Raw genomic sequence first — 16305 nt, 5'->3', positions numbered from 1 at the left:
ATTCCTTGTATCGGTCTGTCGAATTTCAATGTCAAAAGACACAAGTTTGTAGCGTTTTGAAATATAATGAAAATGGAAGCATCCATTTAGAAATTTTAATGTTACCTTTACTGGACGTTACTGGAGGTTAGCTCAAGGTGATATATATGTAAAAGCATAGTATGTTCCCCTTGATACCATACAACTTTTGTCTGAAACATTTCTTCATATCGTGAAAAATAAGAGAGTAACTAAGGGTGGCAGAGTTAGGTGAGATACCCTATATATTCTATATTCTGATACATTCCATTATTTTTCTATATCATATTCTGTGACCCAATCGCGTATCTTACATAAAATTCTACATAACCTCTTAATGTTCAAACTGCCTGCAAACCTTTATATTGTGTTCTGAACCTATGAGATATTCATCATTATACGGTACTAATTATATTTTAGGTTAGGAACTACATTAAAAACTCGTCAAATGGATTCTGACAAAATCAAGAAAAGAAGCATCCTATGTACGTCGTCTGAAATGGCAAGTGAGACGTGGCAATAAATATTTTAATCGATCATGAATAAGAACGTTAAATCAACGTATTTACGAAAGTATCGATTATACGAAATGTCCTAGTCGTCCTACAAGAATAGATTCAACGGTGTTCAATGGGAAACTGAATTATTCACTGAGACGCTTCTGAATCTGAATTTTATTAAATCACGTCCGCGAGATTTACGAGCCCGGCTCCCTTAGGAAAGCACGATTGTTTGATCACGTAAAACGTTTCTTAGTTTTCTGTTCTGTTTGCCTGCCTTTAATGTCGCTAATACTGACAAGAACGACCATAAGCTGTCCATTTAACAGATCAACGAAATATTAATTACTTATCACTTATGCATAGGTTTGGTAATAGGTCTTGTTGTTAATAAAAATCAATAACTCTTTGATAATTTTAAGAAACGTGAATATGATAATTGTTTTTAATTTTTTTATGAAGAATTGATAATTATTCTGAATTTTAAAGAGTAGAAATTTTAATTATTTAATACTTTTAGATAATAGGCATTTAATAGTTTTTATATTTATTACTTATTATATTTATGTGTAATTATATGATAATTATTGACATATTTTTTTAAATGATAAACCTGATTTTTGGGTAGTTTCGTTATATTTCAATGGTATAAAAAGAAGACGTAAGAATAAAAATCTGAAACATTTATCTTATCAGGCAGAATATCGTAATTAAATTTCACTTTCTTTTCCTTGTGGCTATCAATTTACGTCATTAGTGTGTAATCGCATAAAATTGATTCTGAGGTGAAATTCATGGCACTATCTTCTTTCTCTAAGAATTTATTATAAAAAGAAAATTTAGGTAATTTCCATATCTCTAAATAAATGTTTTAATTAATTTTGTTTAATTCTGATTTAAAAGAATTATTTACGTGTCTTTGAAAATTTCTGTTTAAAAAGAAGGAAAACAGAAAGAAGGAAGAAATTACTACATTTTAAAATAATTCAGTTGGACTAAGAAAGAAACGAAGATAATTTTTTAGTAACAGTTTTAAAATTTCTTGAAAATAATTAAATCTGTAGACGAAGATCGTTATCTTGAGAAATTGAAGAATGTATTATTGAAAACAAAATGCTCTGTAACTTCGATCTTCGAACGATTGAGAATTCCAATAGCCGATGGTCAGACCTACTTCTACTACTTGAACCATAATGTAATGTGACGGCTGTCTACCCATGGGTAGGAACAATCTACTGACGTTCCTCTGGCAATTCTGGCATGCATGAGTTACACAATATAGGAATAGGGATGTATTTCTGACAAAGTTTAACTTCTGCAAATATTACTAGTGATAAGATGCATATAATAAATTTTCATAATCAGGTACAGAATTTATCAAATTTTACCTTTTATAGTTAAGTAAAGCTATCTTATAAAGTTTTCATTAGATGATTAATCTTTAAAGTAAGACATAAGTAATATATTTATTAATATAACAAAGTTTTACATAGACACTAAATTTTATTAATATAATTATTGAAAATTATTAAAATGCATTGTATTAATAAATTAATGAAATTTGACATCTATTATATTATATTTTATTGTATTCTCTTATTATATTGTAAACTTTCGTTTTCAAATAATTCTAATCTCGTATCATTTTATATATACATGTATAAAATTTTAAGGCAAAAGAAATTTATAGAATATCTTCCTATAACATGTTTTATTTAAATTATTTTGTTATAATAATTACTTTATAAGACGTGAATATTCCTCAAATCTAATTCTTACAAATTACACTTATTTTTAGGATTAAACAAATACTTGCAACGGAATGCAATCCATAGAGAAAGGAAAAAAAGAACTCGTTTACAATTTCAATAAATATTAACTTGGTTGCAGCAATAACAATGCTGTTTAATATACCACAGAGAGCCCTTCCTGTTCCCTTAATTCCACCAAGTGATTTCGGCGTTGACTTACACGTTTATCTTCCTTTAAAATGCTTGTGAAAGTATTTTAAAAAATCTGTCACTGTTACAACATATTTAGTAAGTGCAAATTTTAGTGACTTTATAAAAATGAATTTTAGTAATCTTTTAAAACATTTTTTTTGTAGAATACAATATAATTTTTTAGATTAATTATCTAGGCCTAATTTAGTGAACTAATATTATTAATGAAATTTTACAAATCACAAGTTACAAATTATTAAAAACAATTACAATAAGTATACATGTATAATAGGCAAAAGTTTGGTAGTAAAACAAAGAAAATTTTACAAACTTGAAAATCATTCGATTGTACTATTTTGTGCCCTATCATTTGCTATATTATTTATTCAAAATTGCTCTATAACTAGTCACTTGTCAATTCACTAATATTATTAATTAAACATGAATAATGTTAGATGAATAATTAAGATAAATGAGTAAACAATTTATACTAGTTTTATAAATTATTTTGTATTATCATATAATAATTAAAAGATTTAAAAAAAATTTTAATAACCAAAATTAAGTTCGTTTATTCGACAACCGTAAGAATATATTTGACGGGGGTAGTCTTCTTCAGTAACCTTGAGTAGCTATCTAGGTACTTCTCAACAAACTACATACAATCTAAAACCTCGTGATCAAAAGTGCTTTCAAGATCGCTTATTGTTAACCTCAACATTATAACAATAACCACAACAATAAATGCAACGAGAAATAGGAATGGTCATGTCTTTTAGATACCACTCCAGAGATTGTCTACCAAGCTCCATACAATTTACCTCATACATAAGAGGAACCATTCAAACAGTTGATACAAAGACATTTTATCGTTCACAAGGTAGAATCAATGAAAAATCCAAACAACGATGAAAATGTATGATCTAATTAGGGATGAAGCGGCGATGGAAAAGGTAAGTCTAAATTTGGAGGCTCTATATGGCTTCTATCGTGCCAACCCCCTGCCACAGGGTGGGCGTGATACAGTCCATAATTAACGCCATTTGTTGCTATTTTTTTTAGACCCTGGATACTAGACAGTATCAAGGCCATTTTGGCCAAGAGCAACGCCTTGCCACCGAGAACCGCGAGGAACTGGAAACCCATGGGTATCAAGATCGAACCCATCAGCAGGAAGCCCATCATCATCAGCGGCACCATGTGGTTATGTCTACGACGGTGGCGACGCCTGCGGCCTGATAACGAAACGAGCATCATTAATGAGATACTTGAGACAAGTGGCTTGTTAATGTCCACTCTCAAATTAAAGAAGGATTTTCGTGCAACAACAATAAAAGCAAATGATTTTCATGATTTTTTTTTATACTAACTGCTAATTATATGGGATTAAATCCTCTTAGGATCTAAACACAGTCCTGAAATAGAAATGTAATCTTTTTTTATATCAATTTTTCTTACTATTTATTAACTTCTTAAACTGCAACTTTTAACGACATTTTAGACCGGCATGCCCGATAACTAATTGATCAATCAATTTCGCACAAAGGTTATTCACTTTGCTACTTTTGATTATTTATTTATAACATTTTTTTAAACAATATAAACTTAATTTATCTGGCGATAAAAGTAAATTTTTCTTATAAAGGCTAGAACTTTCCGATCTTCTATGTTTTTCTTTCAAACGTAGGTTCAATTTCAGCGTAAATTATCTAACTTTCAGAAAATTTCTTAACTTTTGCATTCTGATGACTGTGGCAAATGCTATACTGCACACCAGCAATGATTACATTGTCAAAGACGATCGCAAGACCTGTATAATATACAATAAGCAATAAGAAGAAATAAAAAAAGTTACATTCGTACTTCAAGACTATCTATTTAACCCCAAAAAGGTCCAATTACATATAATCAGTAGTTAGTCTGAAAAAAAAGTATAGTAGTCACTTACTTGTATTATTCTTACACGAAAATCCCCCCTTAAGTATACATATTATATATCTGTTTTCTTTTTTAATTTGTCAATTAACTGAATGTACTATAATTGAAAAAGTACATATATAGCTATAAACCGTAAAAGAAATATTACGTTTACAAATGAATAGTCCAATTTTTTCAGTAAAATTCAGACCCTATATATGAGAAGCTATCGCAAGTTGTTCAGTCAAAGTATTTGTCATTGCTTTCTATAACTTTAAGCCATCTATTGGACAAGTGACGAATTCCAACACGGTAAGAATGCTTTAGATACGATTCAATCGTCATGGCACTAACAACAGTGAACGTTCTGTGAAATTCCTACGTATCAACGTTAGGCCACACACTGCTTCTACGATAAAAGACGTCATAATGAGCCTTGTTTGCGACATCTTGCAGCAGTCAGTTTAATCACTAGACATTAGTTCTTCGGATTACTACCTGTTCCGATCGATACAACACGCCTTATCCGATAATCACTTCCAATTAGTAACTGAGATACAAAAATAACTTGGATGGAGTCCATCATTTGTCCGATAAATGATTTAAAGATATAGGATGCAACGATGAATATTTATATAACTTTCAATTTCAGTAGAAAATTTGGATTGTTTATTTTGTACATTTAATATTTGTAAAATGACCTCATATTGATGATGAGTATGGTACCGAGCGTTTACTCGGCTACAGATTGTTGCATGATAATGATTACGTTTACAGCAAGATATTTTATCAATCAGAATTTACCATTTCAGTTAAATGGACACGGACTAACCTTCGAATTTGTAGCTATCTACATCGGTTGCTTCATTATTAAGGAGGGAAATAATTTTATTGGTCAGATAATCTACGTCGACTTTGAACACATGAGTGCGTAAAACTCGTAACAATCGCTTCACGATAACGGCTGTCCAATTGGTATCATCCCCTATCTCACTGAAACATACGGAAAAAGATAATTTTAAGTATTATGTATTTACATTTTTCTTCTTCGTTAATTTTGTAAAAATATGAAGTTGAATCTTTATTGAATATACCAAATAATTTATTATCGTTACAGATTTACGGATGAACTAATTTTATAATAAATCGTTCACTTAAAAAGATTTCAAAAAACAAACGGGATCAGTTTCAATTTCAATACACGCTAGATAATAGGTCATTAAGTTAATCTCGTGCTGAGTAAGAAATCCCTTAAACGCGGATTACTTGTCACGTGAGATTGCGTGACTTGAAATTTGTCCGCGGAAAATACTTCAGCGCTCTATTAAAGGTCTGATATTTTTCCTGTTCGCAAGAAATAGGGCGAGGCGACATCGTAACTACTTTGTGTCAGTGTATAGCCGTTGGAAACCATCGTAGGTCAGCGAAACAACGATAATAACCAACAGGAATATTATACAAATTTTAAACAAATAAATAACTAATATTTTCTACAATTCAAAATATGATTTATAAAAACTGATAAAAAGAAACGTATAGGAAAAGAATACTTAAATAATATCTGAGAATGTTGATTATTTTCTTCATTAATTTTATATCATTCTTTTCTAACCTCTTTTATTCATAACGAAATTTATCCAAATTGATAAAAAATATTTATGAAAAAAATAAGAATAATGCTGAAATATTATGGAAAATCAAAGAAGAGAATGATTAATATTTTTTAATATTATTTAGCTTAAAAGTAATTTTTAAAATTTTCAAATCAACTATAAAATTAATTTAAATACTTCTCACTATTCGGTAACTTATATCGTAAATGAATATAATTCTCCATTTCGAAAATTGCATAGGTTCATAAACATTTATATTTTCAGATATAAGGTTCGTCAAGTTTACAGAGAAATTTGCAGAAATTCTATGGGATTGGAGGTCTGCAATCTTTTAGAAGCTTATTCTAATATTGACCGAGCTATTGGATAAAGGAAATCAAAGATGAACTACACTTTTCAACAGAACGGGTCTTTACATTGTATCAAAGGACTTTTAATATTTTTTAATAAGATAAGCTTTGGATATAACTGCTCTTAGATTACCATATCTACACTTTACTTACTGTAGAAGTGGTACAGTTAAAAAAATTGTATTTTATTTCTTTATTTAATCATGATCAAGTTCATTGTAATCTCATAAATGACAAGAATGTACTTAATTCAATTTTGAGAACATTATTTGAGTTATTGATAAATTTAATTAACAAAATAATGTGTTATTATGTTCACAAATATAATCTTTAATATTTTACAGTTGTTTCACTTTGATATTATTCATTTTAATTTTGACTAAATTATTTAAAATAGACATCTAATATTTTTAACGGTAGAAATTTATATTCTTTATCCATAATTTTTTTAATTACTGTTTGTACAATGTAAAAAAATTATTTTTAATAGAAAAAGATTTTCTACAGTTTCCAAGAAAAAAGATAATAATTTCAACAACTTTTTAAATTATTATTTATGTAGTTTAAAAATTATTACTTTTAATAAGAAAATTAATATTTGCCATTAGTGTTTCTATAAAGGAGACGTTTGATTCAATTATAAATGAAGCGAATAATAATTAGAACGACACTTGGAGAGAAAAGAGCGATATCTCATAAAATGATCAATAGGGAGTTAACTTTCATGCGATTTCGCAAGCCGAGAAGTTTCGAAGTGGAGCGCAGAGCTTCCACTGCGACTTTCACGCCCTAAAACTTTTCAGAACCGAAGTCGAACTTCCACGAAACTTCTGCAACGGATGTCGGTTGTATTTTTCTCCAGATCCTCAAATATTTAAAATCAATCCACTGAAATCTACGATTTCTTTGCTTTTTTTTTATACATTTCTATCTCTGCATCACTCTCATATCATGGATCTTCCAGTTTTCATTTTGAGTAAAAATATTCTGAAGCGAGTTTTTAAAATCGTGTAGATTTTTACTTTTGAGAGAATATTGTTTATTTTATGAACTTAATATTTTCTTTAGGATACTTTGGGAATTATATTTCACCTTTTTTGGCAGATCTAAAGTTTAAAAAATATCATATTTTTTATAAACCGTAGAAAGAAATATAATTTTTATTTCAGGTCATGTCAAAGATAGTAAAGTTAAGACATTATCATTTATAGTGAGAGAACATCTGATTCTAAAATATCCAATTCGTCTAAGAGGCCAAAATGATCAACTCCACCTTTTATAAGTTTCACAATTTTATTATCCAGGTATATGATTAATGTTCGGTTCTCAAAATATAAATAGCTTACTCCCATGAGTTCGTTTATCGGGAGAAAAAATAATATAAATGCTAGTAAATCCAAAGATAATTTTTTTTTTAAACAATTCTTCTAATGCAACCACTTCTTTCTACTTTTCAATTTTCTTATTGGCTTCTGAGTGGCACATACGAGCCTCTTATTTGTCAAATCGGCTAATTGCACAAAAAGATTGCACAAGAAAATCGCTGAACTTACATGTAACTTATAATCAACCGAGTATTTTTGCATTAGCATTTCAAAAATTTCTAAAAGTGGAGTTAACCTCTTTGACCTATGAACAATTCATATAGCAATGAGCACATTAATTCTTTGTTCTTGTTTACCTTTCTCTATAATTGTCCGTAAAATTCTTGTCCTCGTGGAACCTTACTAAATCCAGCCCCTCGAAAACTGGTATAATATCATCAACTAGAAGTGCATCCAAAGCAGCCAGTGCATGTTCCTGCACGCATTTTCGAAACTTCTCTAAAAACTCATCTTGCCCTGAATTGTTCCAGGATTCCAATGGACAATTCTGAAGCACGGTACGTAGGCCTGTGTACCACTTCGTATTGTCGTCGCAACTAGCGCCATCGGTCACAAGGATGACAAGTGCGAACACGTAGAATGCACGCGGGTGCATCTGCATTCAGGGGAATAGTCGCCAACTTTAATAGCCGGTCGTAACAACTCGCAGACCGATAAAACTTAAGATTCGAGGGTACGCTCCGGATACGATACTTCGTGTTATCGCACGTGCAAGTTATAGGCGTAATAAAAACAAATGTTTTGAATAGGTAATTTATGCCTGTTTTGAATTTTCTACTTTCTTCCTTTTTTATTATTAGGCTGTAGATGTTCATGCAATTTTATGTTTATATGCACGTAATTACAAAAATGGAATTTAAGTACATATTTGTTTCATCTACTACATATCGTGATAAATGATCTACTTTGAATATTTCATATATTTCTGCATATTGTATGCACTCTATAAATTTTTTTAATATTAAATGTCCCAAAAATGCATAAACACCTACAGTCTATTATGCTTTAAATTATAATATTAAAATTGCTTAAAAGTTTATTTGTTGATCTTGAATTAGACTAATTAATTTTGAACATAGCATTTATTTAATGTTATTAAAATCATTTGATAAAGATTAAGATTTATAAAATAATATTTTGCATATATGAAAATAAAATTTAGTAAATTTTCTTAAACTTATGTATATTCTATTTGAATTAATTTGGTGTATAAGACTTGTTCAATAATTAAAACCAAACCTTGCAATATACTATACCAACACTATTATATTCTGAAAAAATCATTCTTCAAAGTGTGAAAAAGTAAAAATTCCAAAATTTCTTCCTTTCTTAATATTCACAACTTTTTACAAGTAAATAACGATTATTAAAGTTACAGCTACCCTTGCAATCCAATGTTCTTCATTCACTGAACAAAATGAACTTTACCTCGAAACACGAGCACACCACTGGAGATAATGTTCTCCAAATCGGTCGCGATACACTGTAAACGTTCGATCGTAGCTATATGAAGATTTATACATGCAGGAAATAGGCTAGGACACCGGCCAGGTGGTCATTGCGATTCATCGAAGGGCAACAAGGCAACGGTTAAAAGGCGGTACCTTTTATGCTCCAGCAACCTTGGTCTGTAATTATCAACAAACTCTTATAGAGTTGCATGACTCAGACCCTGAATTGCTCTTTCAACTGATCAGTAACATTCTGATAATTGAATATAAATAATACATAAAAACACGAAACTTTTTAAAGTGGTTATAACATGCTTACAATAAAAACAAAAGATTATGATAATATATTCAATCACGAAATCTAAAAGAATGAAATTGTTTAAGATGGCAATAAGATACTACATTAATAAGAACAAAATTTAAAGAAGTATAGCATAAATAAGTATACTGAAATATTAATATTTCTAAATATAATTTATCTCTTTTAATCAGATTATTTTATTACATGATTTAATGAGACATTACGAGTACTGTATTCTATTGAGATAAAAGGAATTAAAAACCAAGAAAAATTAAATTATATGACATCTAGAATTTGCTAACTGTGAGGTAATATTTAAAAAATATCTAAACCTTCTTGTATAACAAGATACCAACTAATAATATTAGTAAACTGACAAAGTACAAATTGCAGGGTATAGATTACATTTTTGTATAATTTCATAATCTTTTATCAAATAAAACAGTGATTATTGACAATCTATAAATGTTACTTGTAAAATTTCATTTGTTTTATTTAAATGGAAGCTTATGTTAATATCATGCAATAATATTTTACTTTACATTATTATAAGACTGCAAGAAACACTATGGCTGCAATTTTCTTTTCTTCTCAAACGGTGCTTCTTTTGATGTACGTTACTTTTCCAGTCCGGAAATTAATGCTTCGATACGAAAATTACTAACTATAAATTTATATTCTTCGAGAAATTACAGTACTCGACGTCTTTCATACCATAGATTAGTAAGTTTACGGTAAATTTTCTATTAAATATTATGGCAAAGTGAGGAAATGGAGAAGTTATGAAAAAAAAATGTTGTATTAAAAGAGAATTGTATAAAATAAATGCTTTAACAATAAAGTTGCAAATTTTATTAAGATATAATAATATAACAATTGAAATTATTAATCTATTATAAATATATTTTTTAGTCATTAACTTCATACCTACAATAAAGAAAGCACCTAAGCCGGACCAAACCATAAAATTTCTTTATTTCTAGCTAGATTTTGTTTCTTACTTCATGAAAACAAAATATCACATGCTGCAGCACTGAATTCATTAGGAAAAATAAATTGTAAAAAATATATAATAGATTACACTAAGCTAAAAAAGAAACCTCACAATGGTTCTTTAGCAAGTATATACATTACACATGAACCACGAATCTCGTTTTATTCCAGAAATTCGATAATTTTTCCCCTGAAAAGTCATCGATAACCTGTAAACATTCGTTCCTTGAGAATAATAATAAATGAGAATGAGAAGAAACAAGAAATATCTTCTGATCTCATATGAAGAATAAACAAGAAATTATATAGGATAATCATATATGCTTCTTCAATGCACAATATAGTGTTTCAAAACTATGATTTAGCGAAGTAAGTGATAGTAAATAGTAATGAAAAAAAATATATATGTTTTATTTAATTAACATATTTCCCATTTCGCTTCATTTTTTACAAATTCTAATCCAATCAATAAGCAACTTAATATATACCAAATCCCCATAAAAAATCTGATATATGTAGTTAATCAGTAGTCGCTTAAAACTTACATCTTCCTAATCTCATCATTAGACTGCGGAAGTTTATGCTTTTATAGAAAATTTGAATGCATGTAATACACAAAGTATGCAAATATATATTAAATATTTAAGATAAAACAAACACTTATAAAAAAGACAAATATCTACCTATAAAAAGTTTAGATTTCATTTCTTTAATTATATTCATAAAAATGTGAATTTACATAAGCATCCGCAATCTTCTTATTACAAACAAATAAAGCAAAATGAAACATCTTTCTTGAACGAAAAATTTTCTTAATCAAGTTTTCATCATAATCCTATCACACTTTACTTAATTAACATGTAGTTTTGAAGTATTCTGTATGCTAGGAGTTGGACAGAGTTATTGCAAATTTCTGTCAATCACAGAACTATAATAATCTCACTTGCTTATCCCATCAAACATGCACCCTTGATCGCCATCCTTTTATGAATTATCATAAAAAGGTATTCAATCTTTCTATGGATGAGACTTTTAGTTTTTGTTTTTCATTTAGGTTTTACAAACGTACGAATTATAACTACATATCGAACAACTGTCTTCGTTGACATTCCCCTCTGTATTTTTCATTCCCTTCAGACGATACTTGTTCCTCGGCATCCCAGAACTAATGCACAATTCCAGGAAAGCCCACTCCTCAATGGATCCAAGAGAACTTTCTTCACTAAGAGAACTCACAGAACTATGCCTTGAAGGTACTACATTTGACTTCGTTGTATTCCTACGTAATTCGTCGTCATCATTTTCACCATTTAAGATTGGGGACCTACAATTAGGGATTTCGGAACGTGAAGTACTTAGAATATTTTCGTTCATGTTGTTATTTTCGTGCTCTGACTGAGAAAACTTTTTGGTGTACAATGCCATACGGTTTGTTCTTTCATATGTATTAATTCCACTATTTTTAACAATATGTTTCCTATTTTCCTGAACCTTCATAGAATGGAAGGTGCAAGAAGTTCCTTTGTGCAGGGAAAGATCATTCTCTATGGGTTTATGTGATGGCTGGGTCTGCACCACCGTGTTTCCAAACAGATGGGGTTTATTCACATAATAATATGAAGTACTGGAAATATTTCTCGTTTTTGAGTATTCTGGTTGCTTCTTTACGGACACTAAGGACGAATTTGATGAAACATTCAACGCCTACGAATGATAAAAGACCCATAAAGTCTAATCCATCTAAAATTTGATATGTAGAATGAGAAAATAAAACTGTATATTTTTACCTTTGGCATACCAGATTTAATACACTGCGCCAGCATGATGTCTTCCTCTTCCTCTGAGAGGCCTAAATTATCCTCGAATGGTGCAGACTTCTTCGACTGATGTTTATTATCCTCAATATATCCTGGCTGACGGTACGACGTAGACGATGACGACGATGGTTTTCTTGAAGCCGTCACCTTCGATTTCTCCGCGGTTTGCGGCAATGCTTGTCCTATAAGTGTTGAAATATTCAATTTAACCTAGAAGTAATACACAATGGTTCATAAAAAATATTGATATAATCAGGATTAGTCAAAAACGGAATAAAGAAAGAAACCTTAGGCATGGCCGCTCTTATACATTCACTGAGAATGGCTTCATCGTCCGAATGATTAGGGCTGTCGCCAAAAGGATCATTTTCGTGATCCAATGTTGTATGACACATGGATTTTCGAAGAGCAGGGTTCTTGTTGGCACTTTCTACAGGGGACGATGATGGTGTTCCACATATATTGAATCTCTGTGTTAGCACTTCTGTTTTCTGTACAAAGGGAATGCAACTCGTTGGTGGCGGAGTTATTTGTCTAACCTAAAACAAACATAAGATAGTTAACATTTAAGCACCCGGCAATTGGGGATATAAATACGTCTAATTATTTTTTGATTTGCTGAAAAGAAATTAATTTAAAAAGTATACACAATATTGTTTATTGTAGTAATAATATAGTATAAATATATTTTATTTCATGTTATATGGATTAAGAAATGGTATTTAGTCAACTAAATTAATAGTTCTTTTTGTTATGATAATCTTCATAACAAGAGCCCATATGCAAGGGAACTTTGCAAAATGTACTTACACATGTAACTGTGTAACTGGGTGTTTAAGTGTTAATATCGAAGATTACTTAAAAAACTTCTCTACAGTTACACGTACTTTCGATATTCCTGACTGAATGCACTCATCAAGAATTTTCTCATCTTCACCAGAAAGATTAGAACTTTCATCTGACAGATCGTTTCTATGGCACTCGACTTCACCCGAAGATTTAGCTTCTTCAATCCTTTCTACATCTTCCTGAACACTCGGCATAGACAAGGCAGAAAGATTCGATTGTGAGCCCACTGGGGAAATATCAGCAGGTGTATCTTCTGTACAATACACATGTACGGTATCTGGAGCAGCAACAACTTCTATTGCGGGCTTGCTAGGTTTCGAAGCTGTCACTGTAGCATCCGCGGAAGTGACAGCAACAGGAACTGAAGGTTCCAGTCTGTTTAAAACTGGTGTTCTCTGACAACGTACCAACATGTTTGATGACTCTGATTGTATGGGTTTCTGGACAGTAGACGTTTTGAAAGATTGTCTATATCTGTAATATACATAGTTAAAAATATTAATATTAATGTTATTAACAAGTGATATTAGTTAATAATGATATCGCATATTTATTGAAAAAATATCATAACTGAAAATAATTCAGTTCTGTGTGTCTTCTATAAACAAATACGTGCAACATGTATATACACGAACGAATAAATATGAATGATTAATGACTAATATATTGCAAACTATTAAAATACCTATTATTTTGTATTCCCATGCTGATACATGCAGCCAACATGTCTTCATTATCTTCATCACCATCACTCACTTGTTCCTGATCCTTCTCAGCTTCTACGTTACTAACTTTTTCTTCCAAAGAATTTTCTTTAATATCTTTATCCAGCTCATTAGATGGTTCTTTCAGTTCATTTTGAGGTTTAGATATATTAGAAATTTTCATTTCATCGTCGATAGTTAAAGAACTGAGACTAGTAGCTGTGGAAAATTCAATGGGTGTTGATTCCTCCTTAAATGTGGCAATGTCATCCTCGAAGACACTGGTTCTCAGCGCATGACACTTTGAATATGCTAAAAAATAATATCTGTTAACAAGACTAGTAAGGTATTAAGGACATTTTTACTATTGTATAAATAAAAATTCTTGTGCTTAATCTTTCACTAACGATCAATAGCATTGCATACATAAATGTCGAACAGGCTGTCTTACTGCTTCTTCTGGTATTTTGCTTATAAAATCTGTACACTGATTTTTATGATTACGAGGACTTGGAGGGATAGTTTGTGTTGGTGAATCTGGTAATTCACTTGGAGACACAACACCACTGGTCCTGCGACTATTAAACATCAATTTCAGTGTAAATTATAAATTTTGTTACAATTATTATTATTTTGCTGTGATTTGAGAATTACAGGGGGAAAAATATGATATAAACGTACAATTTTGTTGATTTTCTGATTTTGATGTTATTTAATAATTAAAACTGACATACTATATAATATAACATAATCAAAAACAAGAACAACCTGCTTGGTCTAGTACTTTAGCAGTAGGTGACAAATCTATGAAGTTTATTTTATAATGTTTTTAAAATCATTATTCTTCAAAAGAATTGAACATATAGAAATCCATAATTAAATTTAATAAAAAGGCAGTTTTGGTAATATATGATTGTTTGGCCAGGATTTTTTTCACTTGGATTTTAAAATTATTCTCATCTAAGAAATAAAAATTATGACTTATCATATTTCTCCCTGTGCTCTTTATGAGATTTCTGAAAATTACCTGAAATCACTGATGATGGAGCTACGATCATCATGTATAGAATGCTGCTCAAATCCACTCAATGAACCTAGAGAACTACAACATGAAAACATTAAAGGAGTTTGTTCTGCATAGTAGTCTTGTCTACTGAATGTAACCATTTTGCCTATAACAATCAATGTAACAAATAAAGCCACAATTTTCCATAACACTTGATAAAAGTTTACACAGTACATTAAAACATTAAACATAGCAAACCTTCTTTGTCTACAACTCTGGAACTATTTTTTCCTTCTGTAGAACTATCAGTTTCATCAGGAATACGTAATATGTTGATGTTAGTGCTAGCTGCAGTACGGTCTGCTCTCTCTGACACATTATCAGCTTTGTCAGAAGAATCTGTGGAAGGTTCTTTGGAAATAATTCCATTAACATTATTCCTTTGTGTTATCGCACTACCAAGGGAGCTGAGAGAATTAGCACGAGAAAAACCATCAGATGTTCCTGCTTGATAATAATTCATTAACTTTTCATTAGAAAGACAGTTAGGTTTACATGTCTCAGAAGTTTTAGAGGATTCTAATTCTTTCTCAACAAGAAGTGAACGGTCTTCATTGCAATTAATTGTCATTGGATGCTCATAATTCAAATCTTCCTTGCGACTAAGTTCAACATTCTTTTTACTGTGTTTCTTCTGCGAATCAACAGATTCCTTTGCATTCTCCAGACGTAAATCGGACATGGAAGTCGCAGTCGAAAAATTGAAAGGTGTTTCATACGGAGTTCCTTCTGTACAGTAAGTCTTTACAGTATCCTCCTGAACGCTTCCAGGAAAATATTCAGGACTCTGTTTCTCATCGTCATCAGTGTCATCCTCTGCGTATCGTAAACTATAATCTGTTGGCTGATCAAGATCGGTTTCAGCATAATCTCCAAATAAATCGACTTTGGAGTCACGTTCCCCGAATTCTTTCTTACAAGATCGATCACTTCGAGAGGAATTCTCCGTTTTCCTTTCACTGTACTTTTTGCTATAATCTACTGGTTGCTCAGTTATTTCATCCTCATATCTTTGTCCCGTATTCCTCTCCATACTGTGCTTTATTACTTTATTTTTTCGATTGCGATATATTTTCGCCCTCGAACAATTTTTTTGAAATTACAGTTTTATCAATTGATTAACATAAAAATACGAGGTTTGAGTATTAACTAAAGATTTGGGTGTAAAAAAGAATTACTGGAATCCGTTTTAATAGATTAATGTTTAATTATTCTCACCATCCCCGGTAAAATCTTAAATCAGTAGATGAGTAGAAAGATCACCGATACAATGTTAAAAAAGTCAGCCAAAAGTGCACACCAAGAACAAGGGTCTCTAACGGTCAACGATAGAACTATGCATATATTCTCCTTCGATACTCTTAATGGGATGAAAAAATAAATAAAATATTCAAAGTA

At 30.6% G+C, this 16305-nt stretch overlaps 2 protein-coding genes across 4 annotated transcripts; both read right to left on the bottom strand.

The window, feature by feature from the left end:
* Positions 1-3045: 3045 nt before the first annotated feature.
* On the bottom strand, positions 3046-9491 carry LOC117214337. 2 transcript variants are annotated; one of them, XM_033460349.1, is made up of 5 exons: positions 9155-9491; positions 8023-8321; positions 5211-5371; positions 3347-3696; positions 3046-3310 (listed from the first exon to the last, which is right to left on the bottom strand). In XM_033460349.1, the coding sequence occupies exons 2-4, from the start codon at positions 8319-8321 to the stop codon at positions 3389-3391; spliced, it is 768 nt and encodes a 255-aa protein (XP_033316240.1). In that variant the 5' UTR covers positions 9155-9491; the 3' UTR covers positions 3046-3310; positions 3347-3388. The 2 variants fall into 2 exon arrangements, with proteins under 2 accessions (XP_033316240.1, XP_033316239.1); XM_033460348.1 differs by lacking the exon at positions 9155-9491 and having other exon boundaries at positions 8023-8677.
* A 1665-nt stretch (positions 9492-11156) lies between these two features.
* On the bottom strand, positions 11157-16216 carry LOC117214267 (adenomatous polyposis coli protein-like). 2 transcript variants are annotated; one of them, XM_033460214.1, is made up of 8 exons: positions 15106-16215; positions 14869-15013; positions 14268-14419; positions 13823-14153; positions 13176-13611; positions 12576-12827; positions 12259-12498; positions 11157-12175 (listed from the first exon to the last, which is right to left on the bottom strand). In XM_033460214.1, the coding sequence occupies exons 1-8, from the start codon at positions 15938-15940 to the stop codon at positions 11522-11524; spliced, it is 3045 nt and encodes a 1014-aa protein (XP_033316105.1). In that variant the 5' UTR covers positions 15941-16215; the 3' UTR covers positions 11157-11521. The 2 variants fall into 2 exon arrangements, with proteins under 2 accessions (XP_033316105.1, XP_033316106.1); XM_033460215.1 differs by lacking the exon at positions 11157-12175 and having other exon boundaries at positions 12290-12470; positions 15106-16216.
* Positions 16217-16305: the final 89 nt, after the last annotated feature.

The sequence above is a fragment of the Bombus bifarius genome, unplaced genomic scaffold (genome assembly GCF_011952205.1).
Source record: "Bombus bifarius isolate JDL3187 unplaced genomic scaffold, Bbif_JDL3187 scf7180000009200, whole genome shotgun sequence".
Lineage (NCBI taxonomy): Eukaryota > Metazoa > Arthropoda > Insecta > Hymenoptera > Apidae > Bombus > Bombus bifarius.
This window is presented reverse-complemented; position numbering and strand designations above follow the sequence as displayed.